This window comes from Parasteatoda tepidariorum, chromosome 2 (assembly GCF_982258835.1).
Source record: "Parasteatoda tepidariorum strain Cologne lab strain chromosome 2, Ptep-v5.0, whole genome shotgun sequence".
Classification (NCBI taxonomy): Eukaryota; Metazoa; Arthropoda; class Arachnida; order Araneae; family Theridiidae; genus Parasteatoda; species Parasteatoda tepidariorum.
This window is the reverse complement of record NC_141756.1, coordinates 41,182,391-41,198,554: the sequence shown is the minus strand read 5'-3', so window position 1 is coordinate 41,198,554 and position 16,164 is coordinate 41,182,391. Positions and strand designations below refer to the sequence as shown.

The 16,164-nt window shown below is 28.7% G+C and overlaps 2 protein-coding genes across 5 annotated transcripts in view; one reads left to right on the top strand and one right to left on the bottom strand.

The window, feature by feature from the left end:
• The first annotated feature begins 261 nt into the window (after positions 1-261).
• On the top strand, positions 262-7,939 carry ND-B17.2 (NADH dehydrogenase (ubiquinone) B17.2 subunit). Its single transcript, XM_071177455.2, has 4 exons — positions 262-587; positions 679-761; positions 3,791-3,863; positions 7,674-7,939. Exons 1-4 carry the CDS (start codon positions 493-495, stop codon positions 7,837-7,839), a joined length of 417 nt encoding a protein of 138 aa, XP_071033556.1. The 5' UTR covers positions 262-492; the 3' UTR covers positions 7,840-7,939.
• Positions 7,940-10,128: 2,189 nt separating this feature from the next.
• The window catches only part of LOC107436193 (dual serine/threonine and tyrosine protein kinase), a 28,538-nt gene continuing 22,502 nt past the window's right edge, over positions 10,129-16,164 (bottom strand). For 2 of the 4 annotated variants that reach the window (XM_071177454.2, XM_043042199.3), the window contains 5 exons: positions 15,409-15,571; positions 14,214-14,297; positions 12,781-13,030; positions 11,912-12,067; positions 10,129-10,783 (listed from right to left, as the gene is read on the bottom strand). In XM_071177454.2, coding sequence (XP_071033555.1) covers positions 10,710-10,783; positions 11,912-12,067; positions 12,781-13,030; positions 14,214-14,297; positions 15,409-15,571 — 727 coding nt within the window. In that variant the 3' untranslated portion in view covers positions 10,129-10,709. Of the gene's footprint in view, positions 10,784-10,984; positions 12,068-12,780; positions 13,031-14,213; positions 14,298-15,408; positions 15,572-16,164 lie in introns of those variants that run through there. The other 2 variants (XM_043042198.3, XM_043042200.3) reach the window with 2 other exon arrangements.

Sequence of the window (16,164 nt, the reverse complement as noted above, 5' to 3'; positions counted from 1 at the left end):
AAGATTTATGTTATGCGAGTGTTAGTGACAGTATCAACCTTTATCTAGGAAAAGGTACTCCAACATAAATCGAGTTCACATGCCTTATATACTACTGAAGGAATTTAATAATTGCAGAGGTATACACGCTATAGTTTATAAGCGTAAATTGAGCCCACAAGCCTGAAATATTAAGCAATTCCAATAAACGATAAAGTTTCGGTGTGAAAATAATCTGAAAAATTAACTGAGAAGCCCTTATACTTTATTTGCTATTACATAGCAGTTGATGGCTGTCAACGTTTTGCTTGTTGCGACATCTACTGACGATAATTTTCATTTTATAACTCAGCGCCATCTTTTGATCAATAGCGCTGCAAATGAGTGATATATCACTTCCATTATTTTTCATAGGAACCGACAGTCTATGTTTTAATATTATAGTCTATAAATTTTAAGGTCAAATTGTAAACAAACAAATTTATGACTTTGATCTTAAACTACTAATTTACTATGGCGAGATATTTAGGTTTAGACAAAGTGAAACGAGTTTACGATATTATTAAATTCAATGGTGGTGTTTGGGGATCTTTACAAAAATTATATAGGTAAATTTCTAAAATTGAGTTCGCCTACAGCATTTGAACAAGATCATTTTATATCACTAAGATACTCACATTCGCATCTTTTAATTTACAGGACAGATGAACTGAAGATGGGAACACTTGTTGGAGTTGATAAATTTGGAAATAAATATTATGAAAACAAAATGTATTTTTATTGTAAGTATCTATTTGTATCATTAATAGTAATGCTGGGGTAAATATTTTGTTCACAGGATCAATATTATCCCTTACTATTCATTTGTTTATTTTTTATATTTAAGTACAGAATTCAATTTAGAATTTGCTCGTAACATTCGCTTAAAAGAAAAGTAAACAATTCTTTCTGTTGCTTTTCCATATGCTTGATTGTAATGCTATTTGTAAAACTTTATTTATTTATTCATTTATTTTTAAAAAAGCTGTTTTGCTCCTTTATTGGAATTAGCATTTAATATTTTTTTAACAATAAGTGTTTAAACATTGCTCCTCAGACACAATTTTTAGCTAATACGTTATTCCTATTGTTATTATTTTCTTATATGCAAAATATTTCTGTAATTAAGTATATCTATTTTTAGTGTTTAACTAATCAAAGCCATTTAACTTAGTATAAAAATAAAGTTCCGTGTTTTTTGTGGTAAAGGATTTTGTATGATTTCAAATATTATTACATTATAACTTCGCAATTATTCCTGTCACTTGTAATATACTAAAGTTTTTCAAAGATAAATATTCAAGTAAGAGCTTCCTAAAAGAAAATTTAAGTAAATAAACATGTGAAGTTTACTAAATGTTTGCTTAAAAATTTAAGGAAACAAATTATTTTCCTACCCTATTTGAAGATTTTTATAAATAAATTAGTATTAAATATATCTATAAACATAACTTCATATCATAAAATTTCTATCTTTTAAAAATATTACTTAATAAATTATGTTCAAGCTATCAGTTCAGTTCTTAAAATCTTCCTGCTATTACTAAAGAGAAAAACGTGAATAAAGCATAAATACAGTACTGAAATGGGCATAATATAGTTACGGCTTTCTAAGCGAGAAGTTTCCTCCAAACAAAAATATTTACATTATGATAGTAGTATCCTTTGTGCTTATTAGTAACCGAAACTATAGGCGCCCATTTTTAGACTTTATTTGTGCTTTATTCTTGACTTTTTCACTTTGGTCTACATAGGATAAAATATACCTTGTCATTTGTACTTCTTCCTATACTTATTCATTAATACAATTTTTTTTTATTGACATTTTCTAACAGAACAAATCTATTTGCAACCATTTCCAGCAGTATTTAAAAGTTTCATAAAGTAAATTAAAAGCTAAAATCTTACAACAAATAGTAAATTACAATATGTTTGCTAAATCTCTAAATCTGCATATTTCTAAAATGTTATTTAGCATGTTCATACTATTTGTGCTTAAAACCTTCTTTTGCTCTTATGCATTCATATGGTGCAAAATTAAAATTTTGTTAACAGCTAGTGGGTGATTGTAGCATTTTTAATATTGGGAAAATCTATTGATAATGTAAAACAGTTCTGTACTTATAATACACTCTACAAGGTTCATACCTATCTAAAATTAAGGAAAAAAAAATTTTGACCTCTCCAAGTAGATTGATGCAAAATTTACATATTCTGAAAAACATTTATTAATTACAACCAATAAAATTTAGAGTTTAAGTTTTGAACTTAACCTAAAATTATTTTTAAAAAAATATTTAGCATAAAATGTATGTTTATTTACTAACATGAAATTTATTAGTCAGTGTTTTCACTACAGCGTGAGAATCTCGCATATTTTTTTCTTTTCTCGCATTAAAAAATTATTAACCCGAGAAGTTTGCGCACTCTATTAATCAATTTTAAAATGTGCGAATCTCTCGAATTTTGTAAAAAATTTCGTCTTCCGCCATTTTGAAAAAGACATAAAAACGGGTTCGAAAAGTGTTGAGGCAAAAAAATGAGTCCTGTATAATAAGTTGTTTAAAGTTAGCTCTATTTTTAGCTGTTAATTAATTATCAAACTCCGTCGACAATTTACAGCAATTTGTAAAAGTTGAAGTCTGTGAAAACTATGCTGGAAGACCTAACAAGTTGTATAAACATGGAAATAACTTCAACGAACTTCATTATTCTATAACAGAAATAATTCAAAAGCCTATGCTGGCAGATAAAGAGGATAAGAAAGTGTGTGCACAATGCCACAAATTTGATTAGTGATTCCGAATAGTTCAGCATCTGTTGCAAGATCATTTAGCACCCAAAACCGAATTGAAGCAAAATATCGTAACAGATTGACTGATGAGCATTTGAGCAACCTAATGAGAATAGCTGATGAAAAAGTAGATATAGAACATTTTCCATATGGTGCAGCAAAAATATTCAATGGTTTAAAAATTAGAAGATGTTAAAAATGTATTATAAATTAAAGAAATACTTTTTTCCAAGTTTATTCGTGTTTTTTTAATTTTTAGAAATCTCACTTAACTTTTTGAAATCTCACCCTGTTCTTGAGAAAGAGTGAGAAATTCTCTCCCATTTTTTTTCTTTAATGAAAACACTGTTAGTTACAAAATATATCTGAAATAATTGTAATCATAATGATGAAATTGCATTAATTAAATTACTTTTAAATATTTTCTGCCATATATATAAAATAACTTTTACTTGAGTGAAATCTTTGATAACCAAATTTAGGCTACCTGAAATTGTGCAGTATCCAAATCCAAAGTAAAATAACTTTCTAACTAGCAATAATAGTAACAACTGTCTTGTGTGATAGATTATATGAAAAGTTGAAAGCACATGAGTTGTATTTACAGCAAAAGGTGATGATTAACAAATAAATTTTTAATCTCTTTTTTTAATTAATGTTTATTTGCCCTGTGTCGCTGGCGACCCATTAATTTTGCCCTATATTCATAAATTTTAATTATTTTATTACTGAAAAATATTACTACTCTGTAACAGAACAAAGTTATTTAAAAATCTGTTTCTCATATAATTTAAAAATTTTTTAATGCAAAGTGATGTTAATTCTTCTCTAATTTTGTAATTAACTATACCATGTATTTTAAACATTTCTTATTCTTTAAGTCAGCATATGTATTCACTCTATTTTGTTACATTTTATTCTTATCTAATATGTGTTCATATAAGTTCTGTTATTTTTACATATTTATTTATTTTTTAGCTCGAAATCGTTGGGTGGATTATACAGAAGCAGTAAATCTAGATTATGATGGTAGCCAAGTTCCTCCTGAATGGTATAACCAATTTTCTTTTTAACCATGTTTATATCGAACATAACAAAGAAATTTCTGTATCAGATCTTGGTTGTGCCAACTGCAATTGCCACTGTCAGATTCTTAATTGCTACTAATTTATAGTGGCTTGTCTAATGGTACGCTACGAATTTTTTACTTTGAGTTTGCCTTTTTTTGTAAGATTTTTTTCTCTTACTCCACTGCCTAACTGTAATCAAAGCTTGCTGGCAATTCGAGTGCTGGATCTGATGCTGAAATCTTCAACATTTTTATATTGCTTTATTTATTACTTGAAAGTCTTGTTTGTTGAGCTACTTTATTACATATCTGAAACATTTGCTGCTAGGATACTTAATCAACAAACAATTAATTCAAATACTTATAAAATTCTTTTTTTTTTACAAAGAAAAAGGTGTTTCTTGTGGGTTAGACCTATAAGGTTTTGTGAGATGATTGTTTTTATGGGTCCATTGTGTAATTTTCTATACATATTTATATAGAGAGAGACATTTATATAGATATATAATTTTCTACAGCTTTTTTAATCCCCAGCTAGTGTTGTGGGCTGAGTTTTTGCCTACCAAGTCTCGAGCTGCAATATTTTTTTTGCATTAAAAGCTAGGTGTGTAGTTGGATTGCATTTTTTTCAATCATGTCCTTGATCATAATCCTCTGTTGCTTCAGAGCCGGTGAATTGAGGGCCATGGTGTGAAGGCCAAGTTATTACTACCAATATCTGCTCTCCAATCTAAATTGTAGTGGTATGTATCAGTACTGTTTTCAGATCACCACTAAAAGATATAGCGGAGTATGAGGCAAAATGGGTCTATTTTGTGAGTGCACATGTTTTTTTGTTTTTTATCAATGATGCCTTGCAAATTGTTGTAAAAAAATTTGGATAGAATTAGAAAAGTTAAGAGAATTTTTCATAATTTTTTCAAACATATTGGGTTTTTATATTTTTGCTTAAAAATTTTTAAAATACAAAAGTGGATCACTGTGTAGACTCTTATGTGTAGATCTAGTATGTCATAAAAGCCGACCAGTCTGTGTAGGGGGCAGGGAACTGTCCTTGCATCAGAAAGGTTCTGGGTTCGAATCCCGGGCAAGGCATGGATGTTTCTTTCCCTCTATCTGTGTTCTATGTCCTTTCTCCTTTGTGTGTGAATGTGACCCGCCCTATAAACGGGTTGTGGTAGTGTGACGTGGGCGACGCTGTTCCACCGCCGTGGCTTCGCCACAGGTGCCCACTGGGTAACGAAAAGAGAATTAGCAGTTCTGGCACTTTCTGTGGCCAATGGACAATAGCTCCAAGTGCCCGCCATTAAAAAAAAAAAAGTATGTCATACAAAGCCAAAAATAAATTATAAGTATTTTTGATATATTGTAATGTGCTTCTAAAATATTTCAAATGTGTAACTTAAATATTATTTTTAAATTCCTAAATTTTGTTTTCCAATTGCATAAATTTATTAAAGAATATTTAGTACACAATTGACAGAATTCACTTTTAGATTTCTATTTTGTTGACTTAAACATGGGTAAACTTTCTTTTCGCAGGTTAGCTAATAATGTGCTGACCAATGGTATAAGAATAATAAATATTTAAAAGTACTTGAATAGCTTTTTTTTTTTTTTAATGTTTCTTGTTCCGTAAAAAAGGGTCCTGGTATTAACTAATTCAAACTTTTATTTACCCCCTCAAAAGTTTATATGCAAGGATCATTTTGTTTGTTCTGTTTTATCACTTTAACTATCTTTAAAATAAATGTTTGCTGTTGTTATTACATTTTAATATTGCTAAAAAAATCTGTCATTTTACAACTGTGTTTTATACTACAGTATCTTGCCCTCACTTTTTCTCACTAGTGAAAACGAAAAGAAAAAAAAAATTCTTTTTAAGTCCTTACAGCAAAACTAAAATGACTAAAAACTTTACTTTAAAATTTTTTACACACCTTTAAATTTTACAACTTTTCTTCACTCAGTCAAAAACTTTTGAATTTATTATTTTTTTTTTAGATTAAAAATTTCAAATTTACATAAGTTAAGAATTTTTTTTTTTTGTGAAAAAACTTTTTCTCTACATGTTTTAAGCTATCAGCATTGTAATAATTCAAAAAGCAAAATAAGTTTCCTTACATTTAAAAAATAATTTTTAACCATTAAATTTTCATTCTAAATTGTAATGCATCAGATTATTAGTAACTTCTTTTTACCCTCCCTTTCCTAAGCCTCATTCTGTATGTGAATTTTAAAAAAGTAAAATTTTTGACATGTTTTGCATGTAGATCAATTTTGTAAGAATGGATTATTTATGATCACGTATCAATTAATATCCTATTTTAATGTTTACATTCATATTTAATAATTATTTAAATAACATGCTATTTGAAAATTGCGAAAATTCTTGTATTGAATTACGTGTTTAATTTTTTAAACAATACAGTTAAATCTCAATATCTTTAACTAGAGAGGTTAGATGAAAAAACTGAAATGTCTAAAATTCTTGTTATTAGTAGTGAAAGAGAAAAAGAATTTTCATATTTTCTTAAAATAAACACTATGCGTCAGAAAATGTTAATAAAAAGATAATCCACTGCTGTTGTTTTTTGAGAAAGTTTTTTTTACGGAACAAAACTTATTATGTCTGATGTATTTAATCAACTTTCATAATATTTTCTAAAAGTAAGTACAGTTAATAGAGGGACACTTGTTATTTTTAAAGGGCTTTTACTATTCTATTTGTGATAATTCAAACCTAACAAATAAAAAATAATAAAAATTGAAAAAATGAGATTTGTTTTTTTCTTTTAATTTAGAGTATAAGATATGTAAAGTTTTCCCATTATATATATATATCTTTATATACAATATTTTCCTTTTCGACATCCAGAAATTAGTAAAAGAAAAATTAGTGTACTTTTTTTTTTTTAAATTATCTTTCTACATTATAAGATATTTTATAGTTGCTCTGCTGTCTGTCTTGCATAAAATTGAAAAATTAATCATAAGATCAATTTTAAATGCTTGTTCAATAAATAAGATTTCTTTTAAATGCACAAATTTATGCCTCTTTTATATAAATAAAATTTTGTTAAGTACTTTGCAAAAATAATAACAATAAAAAAACTTTTTTTTTTTTTTTAAATCTTTAAGCCACTTATTTTTTGTAAATGAGAAGAAATTATTTTTAAGAAATTATCTCATAACTTATATGCTTAAAAAAATCAATTTTTTAAAATGTTGAAAATAGCTCTAAATTTTTAAGTTTACTTATGATTAAATTGAAAATTATCTTTTTTCTGTAAAAAAAAAATACCAAATTAGATTTTTAAGAACAAGTTGAATTTTCTGTTAATTAAAATATTTTATACTCTATTTACTTGCAAGCAAGCACTTAGGTTCTTCAGTGCTACGTTATAGTAAGAAAAAAAAATTTTATCGTAAAAACGTGTGCAAGCAGCAGAAGTTTTTTTTTATCAACCTGTATATTTCTGTTATAAAAGTAATTTGAAAATGTACATAAAGTTGCTGTTTCATTGAAACAACCAATACTTAAAACAGCATTGTGGCTTATTAACCCCTTAATAGCCCAGAAGTATTTCAGATTTACTTCTCACAATTAAATGTAATTATTTAACTTTTTATATTCAAATTAACTGTAAGACAACAGTAAGAATGATATAAGTAACAAAATGATACCATAAGTGCAGTGATGGGCCTAGTAAGTAAAGGTACCATGCTGCATTAGTCTGTTAAAGGTTAAGATGTATTATTTAAATTTCTCTTGTTTTTCTATAATAACAGGCATCGTTGGCTGCACTACATGACGGATGATCCACCAACCATTGTAAAGCCAGTTGATCATAAATGGATCCAAGATTATTCACCTAACATGTCTGGAACTAAACATGCATATATGCCCTATTCTACAACAAAACCTAAAGTTCAAGCTTGGGTTCCACCCAAATAAATCATTCATTTGTTTTAGATATATTTAATTATAATAATTAGTGAAGTATAAGAAATTGTTTGTCATTCTATTTTGTTTGAAATAAAATTATAAACGAAAATGTGTATTATAACTTAATTATTTAATTTGATGTAGTTAGTGGCATATTCTTTCAAAGAATGATACATTTTATTATTATAAAGTACTGTTTTTTTTTTTTTTTTTCACTTCTGCTGCTGGATCCAAATCAGTGTATGGTAATATAATGTTCTGAATAAAGAAAAGCATATCTAATGTCATCCTACTGTAGTAACAGATAGTTTAGTACAACATTAACAATATTGATTTTAATTAGGTACTAACCATATGAGAACTAAATATTGTGATCTAGCCTTGTCCAGAACAAACATATGTATCATTTCATTATACACTGGTTATCATAAATTAAGGAAAATTCACAAAAATCGCGATAACTCAAGAAATTACACATGGAATTTTATGAAACTTACCCACAATATACAACACATAGTAAGGTATTAAACAACATAAAAAGAAATTATCAGACATTAATAGTAGTATAGATTTTAGCACATGTATAAAATAAACAAATTGGAAGTATCGGTTTGCAATAGAAAAAGTACCTTTAATATGGAATATGATTGCCTCTAGAAGCAATACAGCACAAACAGCGATGTGTGATGCTTTCAATTATGCGGTCTATCAGTTCAATAGGAAGTGAGAGCCATTGCTCTTGTAAAGCAGTTGCAAGCGTGGCAAGGGTCTGAGGGGGCGGATTGATGGCAGATACACGCCTCCCTAGAGCATCCCAAACGTGCTCGATAGGATTCAAGTCCGGGGATCGAGCTGGCCACTCCATGCGAGTAATTGTTTCCTGTTGAAGATAATCATCAACAATGCGAGCTCTGTGTGGTCTTGCATTATCGTCCTGTAACAGGAAGCAATCACCAATTGCCCCGGCATATGGGCGCACATAAGCATCAAGGATGTTGTCTCGATAAACCTGAGCATTCACGGTTCCCCTTGGAAAGACATGGAGGTATGTGCGCCCTCCTAAGGATATGCCTCCCCAAACACAGACACTGCCTCTTCCGTATGCATCTCTTTCACGGATGTTTGATGGATGATAACGGGTCCCAGGTTCTCTCCATATCAAATAACGTCTACTGTCACTTTCTAGACTAAACCTGGACTCATCCGTAAAGAGAACAGGCCTCCATTGATCTGACGTCCAGTGGACATGTTGTCGGGCCCACTGCAAACGGTCTCTCCTATGGCGTGATGTGAGCGGCACGCAAATGGCTGGTCGTCTCGCATACAGACCACCTTCGTGGAGCCTTCTGCGCACAGTTGACGTTGACACCAACCTTCCGGTGGCTGCAGCAAGAGAGGATCTAAGATGTGTCGGAGTAGCGGTTCTATTCCTGCGTGCACTTAATGTCAAATATCGGTCATCGGCACTGGTCGTAACAGTTGGCCGTCCTTGACTGAACCTCCTAGATGCCGAATCTGTGGTTTGAAATTGCCTCCAAAGTCTATGAACCACAGATGGACTCACATTTAGCCATCTGGCCACTTCTGATTGACTCTGCCCTGCCTCTAGTCTCCCGATGGCTCTCCATCGTAGTTCTTCAGGCAAATGATGCCTAGAGGTCATTATTACGAATTGGCTATCTCAGATTTTCAATGTCGCAATCACAGTAAAATTTGTGTGCTTTCTCTCAAACTTGGACTTTTATGCTCCAGGCTGATGACGTAAGCCGAGTGCAGCGCCACTAATTTGCATATTGCAATTTTACTCAGCTACTCTTAGTGGACAACATATGCAAATTTTGCACGGTTTGGCTTACTTTTGAAAGAGTTATCGCTATTTTTGTGATTTTTCCTTAATTTATGATAACCAGTGTATTTATGTTAATTGATAATGATGACCATTCGTTTTTATGAAAAAACTAAATGAAAATTTAGAACCTTTTTAAATTATTCCTTCCATCTAAAGGGAATAATAGGGTGTTTTTCCTACTAAATGTTAATATTTTATTATCCTTATTCTTTAAGTAACACATGTGTATAAAAGAAAACTCATTAATTTATTATGATTACTACCAATTAATAAATTTAAAATGTAATATATATACTTATTCTGTGTAGACAAACTGAAACCAAAATTTTAGAAATTTTGTAGAGATCTATTTGTTGTAAAAATTTATAATTATAAACAGGATGGAAATTTATATGTAAAATAGTCAATTAAACTTTCACACTGTTTTTTATGATAAAATGGGAATACCATTTGTTATAAATAACTTTTATTCCAAACTGGTATTAACACTTCTAACAAAAATATAGGCATATTATATAAAATGCTATGCAACAACAGTTTAAAATTTGTTACAAAATATATATATATATTTTATACATAACAAGTCTGTACAGAAAACTATAAAATTGTACAAATGATTATTTCAATAGATTAAAATCTGTAAATGTCGAATTCATATTAAAAATTTATGTAACATCACAATCAAATAATACTTTTCAATACATAATAAAATATTGCAATTCAAATTCTAGCTCAATAAACAGATCTTCGATTTTAATTAAACTTTCCAATTTTACTAACAATGAATAGAAAACAAAATATTTACACTTTTTACAAACAAAAAAAGTACACGTTCACTACTTACTTCATCTTCTATTCGAGCTCTTTAAAAAGGACGAATTTGTGCAGACTACTTAAAAGTAAATATCACAAACAAGGACAGTAGGTACAAAATGGTTGTCACAAAAAGCTCAAGTACATAGTTTTTGACTTGGCACAAATTATGTACACTAATGCCCTTTTATTAGATTAAAATTAAAAGCTAACTATTCTACGCAGGAGCAAATTCCAAATTGATGTAAGGACTTGCAGACAGAATTTCTACTTCTTTCTGCTCTACTGGGCCTAAACAGCACAATGGGAAGGATAAAACAATCAATATAGATATCACACAGACAAACAGAATATTGCACAAATCTGAGACTGACAGTCACAAGTAAATTTTTGCACGCCTTCATTTAACTTTAGTTACATTACTATTTTTTAATTATTAATAAAATTGGATTCAGATTTTATTTTAGATAAACATAATTATGCTTTTAAAAAGGAATAAATCTTTTATCTATTCTTCAACATTAGTTTAATTTTGGAAACTTTCTTATAATTTTCCAGTAAATAACCATGTCAAAAAACACATTTAGCACTTTTTTCTGAAGATAAGTTATTAGGTTTCATATATATATTTTTATTTACTAAAACATTTCCTCTTTCACCTGCCAATTTGAGAATACTAAATTTAATAAAAAGTCTATAAACCACCATCCTTAAGTGAAAATTTGTTATTGAAAAAAAATTTTAATTTAAAAACAACAAAAGTAAAACAACAAGATTTTACATATTGTCTTTTAATAACAGGCAGATCTTCCTTTGAATTTTTTTTTTTTTAAATTTTAGTAAATAACTTTGATTATTCTAAAAGTGAATAAAAGCAGCTCCTTTAAGGTTAAAAAGCATTGTCGAATATATAGAAATGTTTAAAGTAAACATTACAAATAAAAGTTGAACTTAATTTTTCTAAAAAAATTTTTTTGTCATGTTTTTAATCTATTACCTAAAGAAAAACATAACAAACATGGATACTAAAACAACACAAACATATAAAAAAGGCAAGCAAAGCATCAAGCAAAAGATATTAAAAAAAATAAGAAAAAGGCAAGCAGATACTCCAAAGATTCCAAGTATTATCAGAAAATAAAAAAGGTTAATAAGAGAGTCAAAAGTTGTTAATGTGTCAATATTTAGAAATATCTTGTCTAGGCACAAGTTTTTCAGCAATTATCTCAAGCTCAGAAGAAACCTCTGATAGCATTTCAGAGAAAGGGCAGACATCCGACAGTGCAAGACTGTTCGGCATCTTTAAGAGTCATGCTTGCGGGTGAGTCGGAAACCGCCGCCTGGGTGCACTAGCGTTAGATCTTACAGAGCGCTTGTTACGTTTATAGGAATTAGATCTAATCATCGAACTAAACCCACTTGGTAATGGATTCTGCTCATAGTATTCAATTATTTCCATTAATCTAGGTTCAACTTCCCCTAAAAGTGGACGATTGGAGGGTTTACCATTCCAGCAATCTTCCATGAGACGCCAACAGTTTTCATCAAACTGTGGCAAACGTTCTGGTCGAGCTCCTGGAACAGTTATCAGAAAAATGAGGCTAAATATTAAACAAATCTAACAAACAGACTGTACAATATCAATAAATCAACAATATAGCAATCATTTTATGTATTTACAAGTTGTTGTTTTTTTGCACAGAAATGAATATCAAAGATGTTCTAAAATTTTATGCTGTTTCATTTTTTGTAATAGTTCAAATTTTAAAATTGTGCAAGACACACATTAAATTTGTTTTTTAGAATGCTGAAAAATTAAATGCCTCCAAAAGAATGTAAAACTGTCACTTTGAAACTACTTGAAATACCCAAAACATAATGTTTAAATTTTAAAAAATTACATTTATAAAATCATGACTATGAATAATTGCATTCCCTGAAGACATACAAAAACATTAGATTGTAATAGTTCGCTTTTTTTTAACGATAAAATTTTGAAAAATATCCTTAAGTAATTTATATTTTTGGAGCTTTTTTAGAAATTAACAAAATATTAAAAAATTTAAGGTACTTTAAATCATAATGTTTATTCTTTTTGCATAAATCCGATGTACAACCTTCGCAATTGGTGCAAAAACAAGTACAATTAGTATGAAACTTTATTTCTAATATTCAGAAAACTTTCCAACTTCTTTCTGAATAAAAAAGAAATGGATATAAAAACCTATAAAAGAACGAAGAAAAAAAAAACTTGTTAGTGAAAAGATTTTTATAATAAAATGAAGTACCTTTTTTCACTGAATTCCACAACTGATCTTTGCTTTGACATTGTTCATATACATACGGCAATCTTACATGATCAGCACATATATACCAAAATAATATTCCAAATGCATAGACATCAACACTGTTATCATATTTTCCACTAAACAGTTCAGGAGCCATATGAATTGGTGTACCCACAATGCTACCAGACATCATAGCTTCAGGCTTGCAAAAACCAAGATCTGTAATTTTGGCTCTATTGTGCTTATCCAGCTAAAAATAAATTATAAATACAATGTAGTACAGAAGTCACTCTTTAGAAAATAATGCTGTCAAATCCTGTTCACAAAATAGCGAACACTTCAAAGCATAGAATAATTTTGAAATCTCCAAATAAATTTCCTTTCATTATCTGATTTAATGAAGGCAAAAGTAAGCAACAACTTTTGTTGTTATGCAGCAATTGCTTCTGTCTCATATAATTCACTAAAACAGGATTAGACTGTAAAAACATTCAAATGAAAATGAGTGTAAGTTAAACTTACCGTACAAAACCCAAACTATGTAATTTAAAGCAACAATTTCAGGGGGAAGGTCAAGGAACCAGTATTTTACCCAAATAAGTGATTAAATTTAAACAGATTTAAGTATGTATAAAAGTTTTTAAAACATTTATAGTTTTCTTCGTTATACAGAATTATAAATATAATAAAGTCCTGCTTATTTTTCAAGCCATATTAAAAATAAGTAAGAGTTTAATATTACTTTGAAAGCTTACTTAGCTTTTCATCATTCTGAATTATTAATTTTGAATTTCAATATAATAAACTACTTGGGGTACAAATTCAGTTTAGATTACACTTTTGTACAAGAGTATATTATGGGAGAATTAGAATTACATGAACTCTGATGATATGAATACTACTCTTAACAACATACATATCATTTTAAGATGATAAAAATAGTGAGAAACAAACTTTTTTGTCAAGAAATCTTATTTCATTAACTATGATACAAGTGATGAGAAGATTAATATGTATGTTGAATATGTATGTTTAATATGAAGATTAATATGTTCATGAATATTCATCAACAAATTTAAAAGCAGCTTTTAAGCATTGCATAAATCCAATATTACCATGTTACAATTAAATTTCATATTATCTCTCGAATTAAAATATTTCTTCATGAATGATCTGGATCCAGAGAAAAAATATGGAGTCAATTAATCTGAATAATTAAAGTACTTTCGATCAAAAATTTTTTACTACTTTTTACACCTTGATTTTTTTTCTTTTGATTTCTAACAATTGAAAATATTCATAAATAAAATTATACATAATAAGTTCATTTTAATACAACAGAACTAAAATATAAATACAATCGAACAAATCATGAAATGAACTACTACTTTTGAGCAGAGCACAATTAATTTAAAAATAATTTTTAAACTTACCAAAACATTTTTTAACTTAATATCTCTGTGCACAAGCCCTTGTCCATGAAGAAAACGAATGCCCTGAACAACATCCAAAGCAACCTGTCAAGGGGAGTTTAAAATATATACATCAATTACAGTATTTCAATTGAAGAAGTTTAAAAAATAGAAACAAACATTCAAAGATTTTGTCTTTCAAACATAAGAAAATTAGGATAAAAACAGTTCCAGCTATTTATAGAATTATTTAAAATCATATAGATATATATATTCCGCTTTATTCATGATTCTCATTTGATCCAATTTTAAATTCATAAGATATCTTCAAATTTATTTTCCATGGTTTCAAAAATATCAGATTAAGACAAACATACTCATAAGAAAATTCATTTAAAATACTCAAATTTAGATAGATTTTTAAATTATTCTATTTTATTTTCGGATATAATAACACCTCTCAATGTTAGCCCCCCACTTTATACAAAATTTGAGCTGCAGGCATCCCTGTAATATAAAAACAGTTTACTCCAAGTCATTTGATGTGAGAGAAGTTTATGGATGTGAGATATTTCAGTAAAATTTCCCTGAGGGTCTCAAAGCTTTAAAAGTTTAATAAAGTGGAATAAATTGGAGAAAAAAAATTTATTGAGCTGTAATTCTTAATTGCGTATCAGAAATACTTGGAGCCCAAATGAATAAACTTATCAATAGACTCTTGATAAAAATGTTATTGGTATTTCTAAAAGTACAAGGGAAAGAAAAAGGTCAGACATTCCAGAAAAGTCACTAGATGAGGTAGAGGGAAAACTAAAAGTGATGAAAATCAAAAATCTGAAGATATAGGCCAAGGATAAGAATAAGTTAAGCGGTGTGATAAAGGCCCTTCATGGGCGGTAGAGACAAGGAGTAAGAAAGCTATTGTTAAACAGTTCATACAGTTGCAACGCTAAACAGGAGAAAAGAGAATGTATTTCGTTTGGTACAAAGCAAAATAGGAAAGTGTTTTAAATTTGCTAAAAAGCAATAAAGCAGCAAACCTTGCAACTATATTTTCTTATTATATTCTAAAATATGCATAAAAAGTATGAGCAATTCTTGCATTAAAAAAGTTCTCTCTAGTTTTGAATATGTTGCATCTTAATGTATCAACAAAAAGTTAGAAACGTGAAATAAGAATAATTTCCTACACAGGAAAAAATTAATTTTAAAATACCTGTAGTCTAGTTTTCCAAGGAAGACTCATTTTTAATGCAGAATAAAGATCCCTTTGCAATCTATCCATAATGAGCAGCACGGCTGGGGTGCTGCCCCCGGCATATGTTAGATCAATCACAGAACCCCTAATCTGTACAATACGATCATGCTCTGGAATACTCCTATAAAAGAATTTGATAGTTTAGAAGAAACATGAATGTATTGAAGTGCTAACTAGCCAGTAGCTAATTCTATTATTATTTAGATAATTTTAACTCCTCCATGCCTCTAACTAATTTGAAGGTCGTAATTTAAAATTTTTGAAGAAATAAAAAGCACTAGCAACTAAATAAAATTAAATAATTTTAATTAAATTTCATTTTTCATTAGGTACATTGCATATATTGTAAAAAAAAATAAATGTTAAAAGATACATTTAAAAAAATATTTCTTTATTACGTGAAAAAGCTCTATGAGCGCAGTGGCACTCCTCTGTAACCACCACCACCCTCTATGAAAGCCAATTTATTATAATTTTTTTAAATGAAAATTTAACCCAAATTGAAGACAAACCTAAATTTTTTAAGGTTTCCAAGGTAAAATTTTAAAATATTTAGACTTTTGCTGATTAAATTTGCCTATTTTTAATAGTAATTTGAAAATTGACTGTAGAATTATGTATGCATTAGACTTGAATTATATATAAACACTTCATGATATCAAACAAATGTTAAAACAAGATCATTTTTTTAACTAATATAAATTTTTAAACTAA

Coding starts and splice junctions, on each gene's coding strand:
- ND-B17.2 (XM_071177455.2), top strand. CDS start 493: ATGGCGAGATATTTAGGTTTAGACAAAGTGAAACGAGTTTACGATATT. Junction 588..678: donor TCTTTACAAAAATTATATAG/GTAAATTTCTAA, acceptor TTTAATTTACAG/GACAGATGAACTGAAGATGG. Junction 3,864..7,673: donor AGCCAAGTTCCTCCTGAATG/GTATAACCAATT, acceptor CTATAATAACAG/GCATCGTTGGCTGCACTACA.